Genomic DNA, 11,210 nt, shown 5'->3' on the forward strand with positions numbered 1-11,210 from the left:
TTGTGATAAAGTGAAAAATAAGAGTGAGAGTATTCGCTCACATTTTATTATTTTCACGAGTGACGTTTTTGGGTGTGACGTCATTGTGGATTTGCGAATAGTTGTGAAGATTGGAAGGTAGATGGAGTCAGAAGTAAGTAGATTTTGAATTTTTGGAGACGTTAAATTTATTTTTATTTTATTTTATTTTTATTTTTATTTTTATTTTTATTTTTATTTTTATTTTTATTTTTATTTTTATTTTTATTTTTATTTTTATTTTTATTTTTATTTTTATTTTTATTTTTATTTTTATTTTTATTTTTATTTTTATTTTTATTTTTATTTTTATTTTTATTTTTATTTTTATTTTTATTTTTATTTTTATTTTTATTTTTATTTTTATTTTTATTTTTTTTTATTTTTTTTATTTTTATTTTTTTTTTATTTTTAATTTTAATTTTTATTTTTATTTTTAATTTTATTTTTTAATTAATTTATTTTTAAATTTAAAATAAATTTAATTAAATTTTAAATTTTATTTAAATTTATTATTTCTTCATTGAAAAAAAAAATTTTTATAATTGAAACAAATGAATTTAATATTTTCAAAATTTTATTCAAATACTTTACCATTTTATATTGAATTTTTTAAAATATTTTTTTCAGAAAATATTAAAAACTCGATGATTTGCTAAAATTTGACCTTTAATTGAATTTAATTGATTAAAAAATTATTTAATTTTTTATTGAAAAATAATTTTACAAAATAAATAAAAATTAAACAGGTAAACAAAATATTTATGACTCACCAAATATTTACGCCATTTTTTCAATATCAAAGTATTCTATCAAGCATTTTTAATCAAAAATGATAAAAGCTGATAAGACATTTATCTCTAAAAAAAATTTAAACTGATAAAAAATTTTGCTCATTTCAAGTCAATTTTTTACCTGAGTCGCTTCGTTTTGAATTTTATTCACCTGAAAAATGTCATCAAGCAAAAATTCTTCTCCAAGTTCTTCATATGAGAGTCTTGAGGTGCCTGATGAAATGGATACCGGTCCAAATAACGACGGAAGAAAAAGAAAATTATTTTCAAAGCAAGCTCCTCCATTGCCGGCACCGAGAACTCAAATAGATTCTCGCCCAAAATATGATCACCATGAAAACCGATATTACGACATGACGAACAAAAAACGAGGAATCGCTTTAATTTTAAATCATTACAAATTTAAATCCATGAAAGAGAGGAGCGGAACGCATTTGGATGAAAAACGATTGAAAACTACTCTGAAAAATTTCGATTTTGAAGTAAGAATTTTTTTTTAATTTTTAATAATTTTTTTTTTTTTTTTAATTTTTGAATTTAGATCATCAGTGAAACGGATCTCAAATACGAAGAAGTCAAAAGCAAAATTTTTAAAATTTCTCAAATGGATCATTCGAACAACGATTGCTTCCTCACAGTTATCATGACACACGGCGAAAATAACATGCTTTGGGCCAAAGACAAAAAATATCCCGTTGAAGAGCTTTACGAGCCATTTTTCGGCGACAAATGTCCCTCGCTCATCGGCAAACCGAAACTTTTCTTCATCCAAGCATGTCGCGGCGACAGAATCACCGAAGCAGTGCGAAAAATTGAATTTGATTCGCCAGATGCTCCAGCAAAAGCCGTTCCCGTAACTTTTTCTATTCCAACGATGGCGGATCTTCTCGTCATGTATTCGACCTTCGAAGGACATTATTCGTGGCGAAATCCCGACAACGGATCGTGGTTTATTCAAGCGTTGTGTGCCGAGCTCGACTTGAATGGCAAAAATGACGATTTATTGACACTTTTAACGGCAGTGACGAGACGAGTAGCTTACGATTTTGAGAGCAACGTGCCGGGAAACAACAAAATGCACGCAAAAAAGCAAATGCCGAGTATTGTTTCGATGTTGACGAAAATTTTGTATTTTACGAAAAAATAGAGGAAATCCCTTTAAAGCCACCCACGTTGTTAAAAACCCTTTAAAAAAAGTCAAAAAGAAGAATTTTAATCAAAAAAGGTCAAAAGTGTCAAATTAATTTTTTTTTTCAAAGTTTAATTATATTTCAACGTTGAACGGTTGGTAACCCGAAGAAAAAACAACAACATTATTCTTTAATTGTTTTAAATTAATTGAATTCAATTAAAAAATAATTTAGATGACTAAAATCGGAAGTAAGATGTTTAAGCAATGCAATATCGTTTTGTACGAATTTTTTTGTGTGTGATCAAATTATGACACAGAATATTCTAGAATGACACAACAACTTACCTATTTTTTAACAAATTTGTTTTTTCAGTTTTTTTTTTATTTTTAAGATTTTTATTATTCATTATTAAGAAAAAATTATTTTTTTTAAATTAAAAAAAAAAACTAAAAATGTAAAGGTAAAAATTTTCTTAATTTTTATTTAATTTTACTTTTTTATTTATTTTTTCTTATTTTATTTTATTTTTTTGATTTTTTTTATTTTTTTGATTTATTTTTTATTTTTTTTAAATTTTTTTTTTTATTTTTTTTTTATTTTTTTTTTTATTTTATTTTTTTTTTTATTTTTTTTTAATTTTTTTATTTTTTTAAAAAAAATTAAAAAGACAAAAATGTAGACTTTAAAAATTTTTAAATTCATTAAGAAATTTTTTAAATATGATAACTCTATATTCTTTGAGTTATAAGAAAAAAAAATTGATATAAAATTTTGATTAAAATGTATTACTGACCATTGACAACACCAAATTAAATTTGTCTCAAATGTTAAAATTCAGCAAAAAATAAAAAAAAAGTGCGTAGGAATTATTTCTAAAAAGGTATAAAATAATTGAACGATAATTGGGTACTCAACTTTTTTTAAAAGCGACGACAAAATGACGCAATATTTAAAGAAAATTAATAAAAAGACACTTTTACACGACATCTTACAGAAATTTATTTTATTCTTTATTTATCTCATTTTTTTTTTTTTATTACATAATTCTAAAATTATTTGTTTGATCTTTTTTAAAATTTATATTTATCCTTAAATTTTAAGGTTTTTAAACAATATCAATATTTTTTGGTTTTTATGTGTTAAAATTTATTCTTAAATATTTTTTTTTAATTATCATAACTTTAGAACATGAAAAAAATTTTAAATTATTTTATTTTTAATTTAATAAAAATAAGGCGTATTTTTTTTTTAAATTTTTTGTAAAAAGCTGTTGCAGCTAAAAATATTTTTTTATGATTTTTCTCATTAAATTTATATTAAAATAAAAAAGAAATTGCTTTTTTGCAAATTATTAATAAAAAAGTTTTTTTTTCTTTACATGACTAATCAAGAAAAACATGACGATGACAACAAGATGAGATTCCCTGAAGTAAATGAAACTTGTTTTTTTTTTTTTTTCTTTAGGATCAGAAACCTTGACAGAGATTTTTTTATAGTTTGAAGACGAACGGCAGCGCAAGCAGAAGTAATGTTGCGAAACTGATTGTCAATTGTGGTGCTCCATTCAGACAAACTTTCCGTACGGATGAGACTTCTAAACCGCGGCGTTTCAACAAACTACGAACACTTTGGATTTCCTACAAAAAAAAATAATTTTAATAATTTTTCCTTGAAAAAAAATTTTTTTTTTTGCAACTCACATCTGATGACAATTCGTTCGGATGTCGTGACAGCACAACGGAGAAAAGTTGACTTGTTGGCAAATTCTGGCAGAACGTGAGTACGATGTGCGTTCCAACGGCCTTGATTACTTGCACTGTGCCTGTAAATTGATTGTAGGGCATTTCAAGCATAGTTCCTGTAGTTTTGCGAAAAAAGCAAAAAAGAGAGAAAGAAAGAGAAAATTAACACATATAAAAGTTTTACTTAGTTTCGAGAACGGTGTGAGGCAGCATGAGCTTGGATCACAACCAACTGTGAAAATTTTTAACATTCAAAAGGGAAATGAACACAAATTTAACGAAAAATGAAGATTTTTAATAAAATTTTTATTTTTTTTGTCAAAATTATTAAGAAAATTTTACCTTTTTGTGGAGAAGATGACATCCAAAAGCCGCGACGAGTGTTGTTGAAGCGCAAAGTGTATTCCAGAGCGTGACCTTTTTCGTCCCAAATCAAACGCAAGTAACGACTCGGTTGGTTTTTGTATGCTTGATCGACAGAATCGCGACTGTTGTGCCTTCGGTGACTGTCTCTGTCATGGGGCACGTAATCTTGTCCATATCCGTGGTTGTGATGTTTGTGGTCTCGATTTTGCATCATCTGAAAAGGAAATTTGGAGTTAAATTTTTTGACGTGATACGAAATTTAAATTTTTTTCTGATAAAAATTTCAACAAAATTTTTTAAAATCTTCATTTATGAAAATTTTTCATTTTATTTTTCTAAAATTTTTTTTTATCTTATTTATTTTTATTTTTATTTATTTATTTTTATTTTATTTTTTTTTTTATCAAAATTAATTTTTTTTTCAACTTAAAAGTTTGGTTGAAAAAAAAATTTTTTTTCGCATTTTTGAATTATGTTTTTTTTAATTAATATTTTTTTTTTTTTTTTAATTTTAATTTATTTAATTTAAATTATTTTAAATTTTCGAAAAAAAAAATATTTTTTCACATTGACAACTTTGTGGTAATTTAATTTTTTAATGAATCATTCATGATCTAAAACTCACAAAATATTCTTAAAAATTTATATTTTTAGTAAAAATTATATAAAATTAAATAAAAAATTTAAATTTTATTAAATATTAAAAATTATTCGAAATTTATTTTTTTTTTTATTTTTCAATTAAAATTATTTAATTTTTATTTTATTATTTAAAATTAAAATTTTGACTCGTTAAACTCCTAAAAATTCACAAAGTTCATTTCCGCTGTAATTTTCCATTAAATTAGTTAATTTCAACGCTTAATCAACACTCATCCAATTATTCTTCACACTCTTAACTATTAATAATTTTTTGCACACTTTGATGACTCACGTAAACTTCAAATGACAAACAAATTGACATCATTAACCATTGATCGTCGTAATTGATGCCAATATCAACTTTTTCATTAAAGCCATTTATTTTCATTTTCATTCAGTTTGTTTTCTGCTCATCTACCTTGACTCACATCACTCACTCACGAAAACAATTGTCAAATTATTTAGAACTTTTCCATTGTCTTGCATGCTTTTTGTTTGTACTTTGCTTCAAATTCTGACACAAAGTTTTGATTGAACGGCAATTAGTCACAAATTGCAATATTTTTTTTTATCAAGGTCGTTATTTTTTAATGATATTTTTTTTATTTATTTTTCATTTTTTAATCAAATTTAATTAAAAATAAATAATTTATATAATAATTTTTTTTTATTATTTAATTTAATTTAAATTTTTTTTAATTTAATTTTTTATTTTATTTAATTAATTTTAAAAATTAAAAAAAAAAATATTTTAAATGATTTCTATTTTTTTTTAATTTTATTTATTATTTTTTTTATTATTTAAATAATTAAATTTATTTTTAAATTTTTAAAATTAAAAAAAAAAAAAATAAAAAAATTTAATAAATTAGTTGTAATTAATTTTAAATAAATTTTAGTTTATTTTTTTTTATTTTTGTTAATTTTTTTTAAATGAAATAAAAAAGAGTTTAATTAAATTAAATTAAAAAATAATTTTTTATATTAATTTATTAAAATTTTTTTTTTTTATTTTTATGAATTTTTTTTTAAAATTACCTCATGCGTGATTTCCGAGAGATGCACAACGATACAGCTATCATAACGATATTCGCCAACCTCGTGGTGATGATGCGTAATGACTTCGGTGCCAAACCACATGCCCATTATCTGGAAATTAGTGAGAAAAGAATAAATTCAATTAACATTGTTCGTTTGTAATTACAGAGTTCGGTAGTTATGTTCCAATGGTTTCGCATCAAAAGGGGTAATGTCATTGTATCATTATTGCGAACATGTTTTTACACGAGAGAAACAAACGAAAATTGCTTCCAAGGCCAAAACCCGTCATTCGAAGCCTTTCTCAGAAATTGATACATTTTTTTTTATTAACAAAAACCTTCACTTAAAAAAAGAAAATAACATTTTATGTCATCTCCTAAAAAAACAATCTTAGGGCAAAAATCTTGCATATTATGGCGTAATTGCAAAATTAAAGGCCAACGAGACAACGATGACCCAAAAATTTCCCAAAAAAAAGGATAATCCATTCATGAATTTTTAACTATAGTACGGACAACCTAAGTATAGAATCGGCATTGTTAGGTAATTAGAAAACTTTATAATTTTTTCAAATAAACTCTTGTTTCGTTTGAAATATTCAAGCGTTTCATGAATATGAGAAGAAAAGGCAAATTAGACCTTTTTACTTGTCTCTCTTGTTTCGCATTTATTTTTTATTATATTGCGAGTGGTGATCCGTTTATGCAATTTTTAAAGTAAACAAATCATGTAATAATATGACATAATACAAAGAAAAAAATACAGAAAAAGGAGACAAATTGAGTTTGACCTGCGCAGGATCTATGAATGAATTTGCCAGACATCGAAATTATTTGAAAAAATTTTAATATTTTTTGTTTCAAGCGAGAAATTTTTGTTCTATAAATCACGAGTTACGAATTTGGAAAGAAAATTAACGAATAAAAATTAAAATTTAATTAATTTAGACTGAAATTAATGAAATTTAGGCAAAATTGAAACACTATAACTAAAATTTTGTGTCAAAAGATTCTATGGGAATTTTTATAATTTATTTTTAAAATCTTTTAGCAGGTCTTTAATTTAAAAATCTTAACAATTTATGAAAAAATTATATTAAAAAAATTATAAAAAAAAATAATTATAAAAATACAAAAAAAAGGGATTCAATTTTCCTTCCAAATAATATTAATTTGCTAATTTTAGATTTTTTTTTTCATTTTTCAATAAATAAAAAATATTGACAAAAATTTTTTTTTAAATAAAACAAATGACAAAAAATTTATTTTAACTTAATTTTTGCGAAAATTAAATTATTTATTAATAAAATTTATTTAAAATTTTAATTATTTTAAAAAATTTATTTTTTTTAAATTTTATTTAAAAAAATAAAAATATAATTTTTTAAATATTTTTATAAAATAATTTGTAATTTTAATTATTTTTTTAAAATAATTATTTTTTTTAGAAATTTAGAATTATTATTTTTTATTTTTGAATTAATTATTTTTCAATTAAAATTGATAAAAAATAATTTTTTAAAATTAACATTTTTATTTTAATTATTTTTTTTTAATAAAATAATTTTAAAAAAATAATGGTACTTATAACAAATTAAAGAAAAAATACAAAAAATAGTTTCTTATTGTAGAAAATTGTAAAAAAATATATCATAAAATTCTGTCTAAATTTTTATTATTTTTTTTCAAATTTTAATCAAATAAATTCTAATAAAAATTTGGAATTCCTTAAAACAAAACAGCTCCAAATTTTAGATTTTACAAGAATTTTTACTCTAAAAAAAGCTCAAGATACGTCTCTGAAACGATTTTTAAAAAATTGAATGAGCGTTTGTTGCATCTTAATTTCCAAAAAATGACCTTCAAAAATCCTTGAACCATTGAGGCGTTTTTAAATCATTCATAAACTCTTTTTCATTAGTATTTTTTATGAATCAATCAAGTTTTAAAAAATAAATCATTCAAAAAAATACCTAAACGACACTTTCATTGATAAATCTCGCCATGTCTTATGTAACGATGCGTCACAGTTTTTTTTCATGAATGAAGTCATGTACGCCCAAACGAACACAAACCTTCTATTTATTTACATAAAGGATTCGACTACCTGTTTTCCGAGAAATGAATGATGCAGTTTTCGGTAATTTTTTATTGCGTACGTGCACGGTAGCTGTACATGGCGGCATATCTATACAACTACGTATGATGTATGGATGCGCCGTACGTACGTGCGGAGCGACAAACAAGTTGTTCAAAGACCGGTATGGTCTTGTTTATGCGGAAAAATAATCCCATTAAGTTCAAGGAGGTGCGAATGAAAGGGAAAGAGTGAACTTTTTAAGGTAAATAGACCGCTTGGAGAGGGGAAATCGGTCCATTGATAGTTTTTAGTAATTTTTTTATGAATTGAAACTAGTTCGGGTTTGAACCAAATAAATGAAGGAACCGCATCCTTTCATGTTATCAGTTTATCAGCGACGATCGACGAGACAAGTTCAAAAAAAAATTAAAAAAAAAATTAGAATAAAAAAATAATTTTAAGAAATATGGAATTCGAGTCACAAGAAACATTTGAATTTAGTTCGTTCAACGGGCAAATCAATTGGTACAAAGCCAATGCAGCAGCAGCTTGCAATGCTTGGAACCAAAACATGACGGAAGAGATGATGAACAGTTACAACAGTGTCCCCAATTGTCATTCCGACATGTTCTATCACAATCAGCATCAAATGCAACCAACCTCCCTTCAACCTCACATCACGGCGCATCAACAATACGAATACTACGAACATCACTCCTACTACCAACCGCCGGAAGATGGCGCTGTTGATGCGCATCGCAACAACTACGACGCCACTTTTGACTATCCCGCCATGCAAAATAGCGTCGAATCTTGCGACAGTATGATCGACGAGCAATCCATGATGAATTTCTCGCCGCCAAGTATGTATGCGACGCAGTACGAACAAGCTTTGGCCACAGTGAACATGAACAATAATCTCGGGGGCGATCAAGAAAATATGCCGAAACCGTGTTTTTATTGCACCGTTTGCAACATGAAATTTTCGCGACTTTATCACTTGAAGCGACACTTTGAGTCAGGTACGCACAAGTCAACCGTGAAGGAAAATAACATCGAGGATCCGGCAGAAAGTCTCATGCAGTTTTATAAACAGCCGAAGGAGTCGCAAAAGTTCGAGTGTCAAATGTGCAATAAAAAGTACAAGAATAAGATTAGCTTGAAACGACATTTGACGGCGCATAATGGCTTGAAAAATGTCTTGTGGTGCAAATTTAACAATTATATCAACACGGAAACTGCCGCTTGCTCGAGCATTGATTGTAGCATAAAAGCATGAATTCTTAAAAAAATAAAAAAAAATCGACAGTATTTCTACTTAAAAAAAATTAACAAAGAATTCTTGTAAATAATTTATGATATTTAATTATAATATGATTGATAATATATTTTTTGATATTTTTAATAAAAAATTATATAAAATATACAAATTTAATTTTTTTTTTCTAAAAAAGAAGAAATTACTTCTCAAGAAAAAATATGATAAAAAAAAGATTTTTTTTTAAGGTAAGAAAATTTTTGAATTTTAAACATTCGAGAATGTTTGAGATCCTTCTATACATTAAAATTAATGTTTTTTTTTTAATTTGTCCTCAAGGTTACTGCTATTCATAAATTTCTTAAAAAATTAAATTTTTAATGAAACATATATTTTGTATGAATTTATTGAATATTATTATTATTATTTAATTAATTAATTAAATTTAATTAATTAAAAAAAATCTAAATTGAAAATTATTTAAAATAATTAATAATAACTAATAGTTAAAATAAAAAAAAAATAAATAAATAAAAATAATTTTTAATTAATTTTTCAAAATAAAATGCAAAATTTTTAAGTAAATATTGCTAAAAAAAAACACTTAAGTATGTATTGACAAATAAGAAATTAAAAAATAAAAAAAAATTAAATTTTGTTAAAATTGCAAAAAATAAAAAAAAAATATTATTTTTATAGGATTGCATTTTCAAAAAAAATATTTCTTTATTATTTTTTTTTCTAAAATAAATATTTTTTTCATGTTTGAAACATTGAATAAATTCAGAAAAAAAGCAAAAAATTATTTGTTAAAATTTATTTTAAAAAATTATTTATTCAATTTAAATTGATACTAATTGTAATTGTAAAATTTTGATAAGTTTCAACAACTTTTTGAAGGAAAAAAATTGAATTAAATTTTATTTATTTTTTTTTCAAAATCAGCACTATTTAATTTTTTTAAGTTGTTAGAAAATTTTAAATTTAATATTTCTCTTAAATTATTTTTTTTTAATTTAAATTTATTTTTTTTTTAATTTATTTTTTTTTTAAATTTTTTTTTTTCAAATTAATGAATATAAGAGTTTTTTTTGCACTTTTAATTTTTATATTAAATTTATTTTAGATCTGAAGTTTACATAAAACAAATAATATTAAATAGATTTTCTGTTAAAAAAGATCTAAATAATACTTTATTTTTTTTTTCTTTTCACAAGTCGATGAAATATTCAAGTTTGTTCTATTTTCATTTCTTTATTTTTTAATATTTGTAAAATATCACCAATTTCCAGAAACCTCTTTGAAACACAAAGTCACAATAAAATGCTTTGAAAATTTATGATGCTTTAATATTTCAAATATTTCCCTCCTTTTTATGTATTTATACCATCAATAATTTCAAAGTATGATAAAATAAATTTTTCAATAAATTCACTTCACATGTTTTGTTTATAATGCCTTTGCTCGAACATTTCACTAAAATATGGCAATAACTCAAAGAAATAAAATATTGAACAATTTAATGATATATTTCTGTCATAAGAGATTATTTCAAACGATTCGATATAATTACACCCTTTTTGACGCAGTAAACAATAATTTACATACATCATCAACTTCAATGCTGTTCTGAGGTCGCAAATCCGTGCAGTACAATTCCGTTTTCACGCATTGACAAGCGAAAATTTGCAATGCAAATATCAGTAATCCAATTTTTGGTTTCATCATTGTCACTTTTTATTAATTTTTTTTATCAGTTTCTTATCTCGCAGAATTATTTAAATATTTTTCCGTCTTTTTGGTTCAAAAGTCACGCGACGACTAAGTAATTGTCTTAACTAAAGTTTTGTTTGTTCACAAATTATTTTTTTTTTTTTTTTCTTGATTGCGACTTAACTAAGACTAGATGCCATTAACATGAGATGCCATCATAAACATTATTATTTAAATTAATTTAATGAGTAATAATTTTTATTTTTTTTTATTAATAAGAAGAAGTCGCGAGAAGTACAAAAAAACGTTGCTTAACGATGAACGATTAGTTCGCTTTTAATTTTTATGAAGCGCGTTGCGTAAGTTTTAGCTTTGAAGTTTGGAGTTTCAAACAAAAGTTGGTTGCATCCTGGCGATTGTTCCC

General features: G+C 23.9%; 2 protein-coding genes across 2 annotated transcripts; one reads left to right on the top strand and one right to left on the bottom strand.

Moving 5' to 3' along the window:
* Nucleotides 1–954: 954 nt before the first annotated feature.
* LOC134838547 (caspase-1-like) lies at nucleotides 955–2,236 on the top strand. The gene is made up of 2 exons (XM_063854094.1): nucleotides 955–1,294; nucleotides 1,354–2,236. The coding sequence occupies exons 1-2, from the start codon at nucleotides 971–973 to the stop codon at nucleotides 1,957–1,959; spliced, it is 930 nt and encodes a 309-aa protein (XP_063710164.1). The 5' UTR covers nucleotides 955–970; the 3' UTR covers nucleotides 1,960–2,236.
* Nucleotides 2,237–3,201: 965 nt separating this feature from the next.
* On the bottom strand, nucleotides 3,202–10,801 carry LOC134837823 (uncharacterized). Its single transcript, XM_063853212.1, has 5 exons — nucleotides 10,682–10,801; nucleotides 5,734–5,844; nucleotides 4,030–4,267; nucleotides 3,646–3,803; nucleotides 3,202–3,582 (listed from the first exon to the last, which is right to left on the bottom strand). The coding sequence occupies exons 1-5, from the start codon at nucleotides 10,799–10,801 to the stop codon at nucleotides 3,436–3,438; spliced, it is 774 nt and encodes a 257-aa protein (XP_063709282.1). The 3' UTR covers nucleotides 3,202–3,435.
* Nucleotides 10,802–11,210: the final 409 nt, after the last annotated feature.

This window comes from Culicoides brevitarsis, chromosome 1 (assembly GCF_036172545.1).
Source record: "Culicoides brevitarsis isolate CSIRO-B50_1 chromosome 1, AGI_CSIRO_Cbre_v1, whole genome shotgun sequence".
NCBI classification, from domain to species: domain Eukaryota; kingdom Metazoa; phylum Arthropoda; class Insecta; order Diptera; family Ceratopogonidae; genus Culicoides; species Culicoides brevitarsis.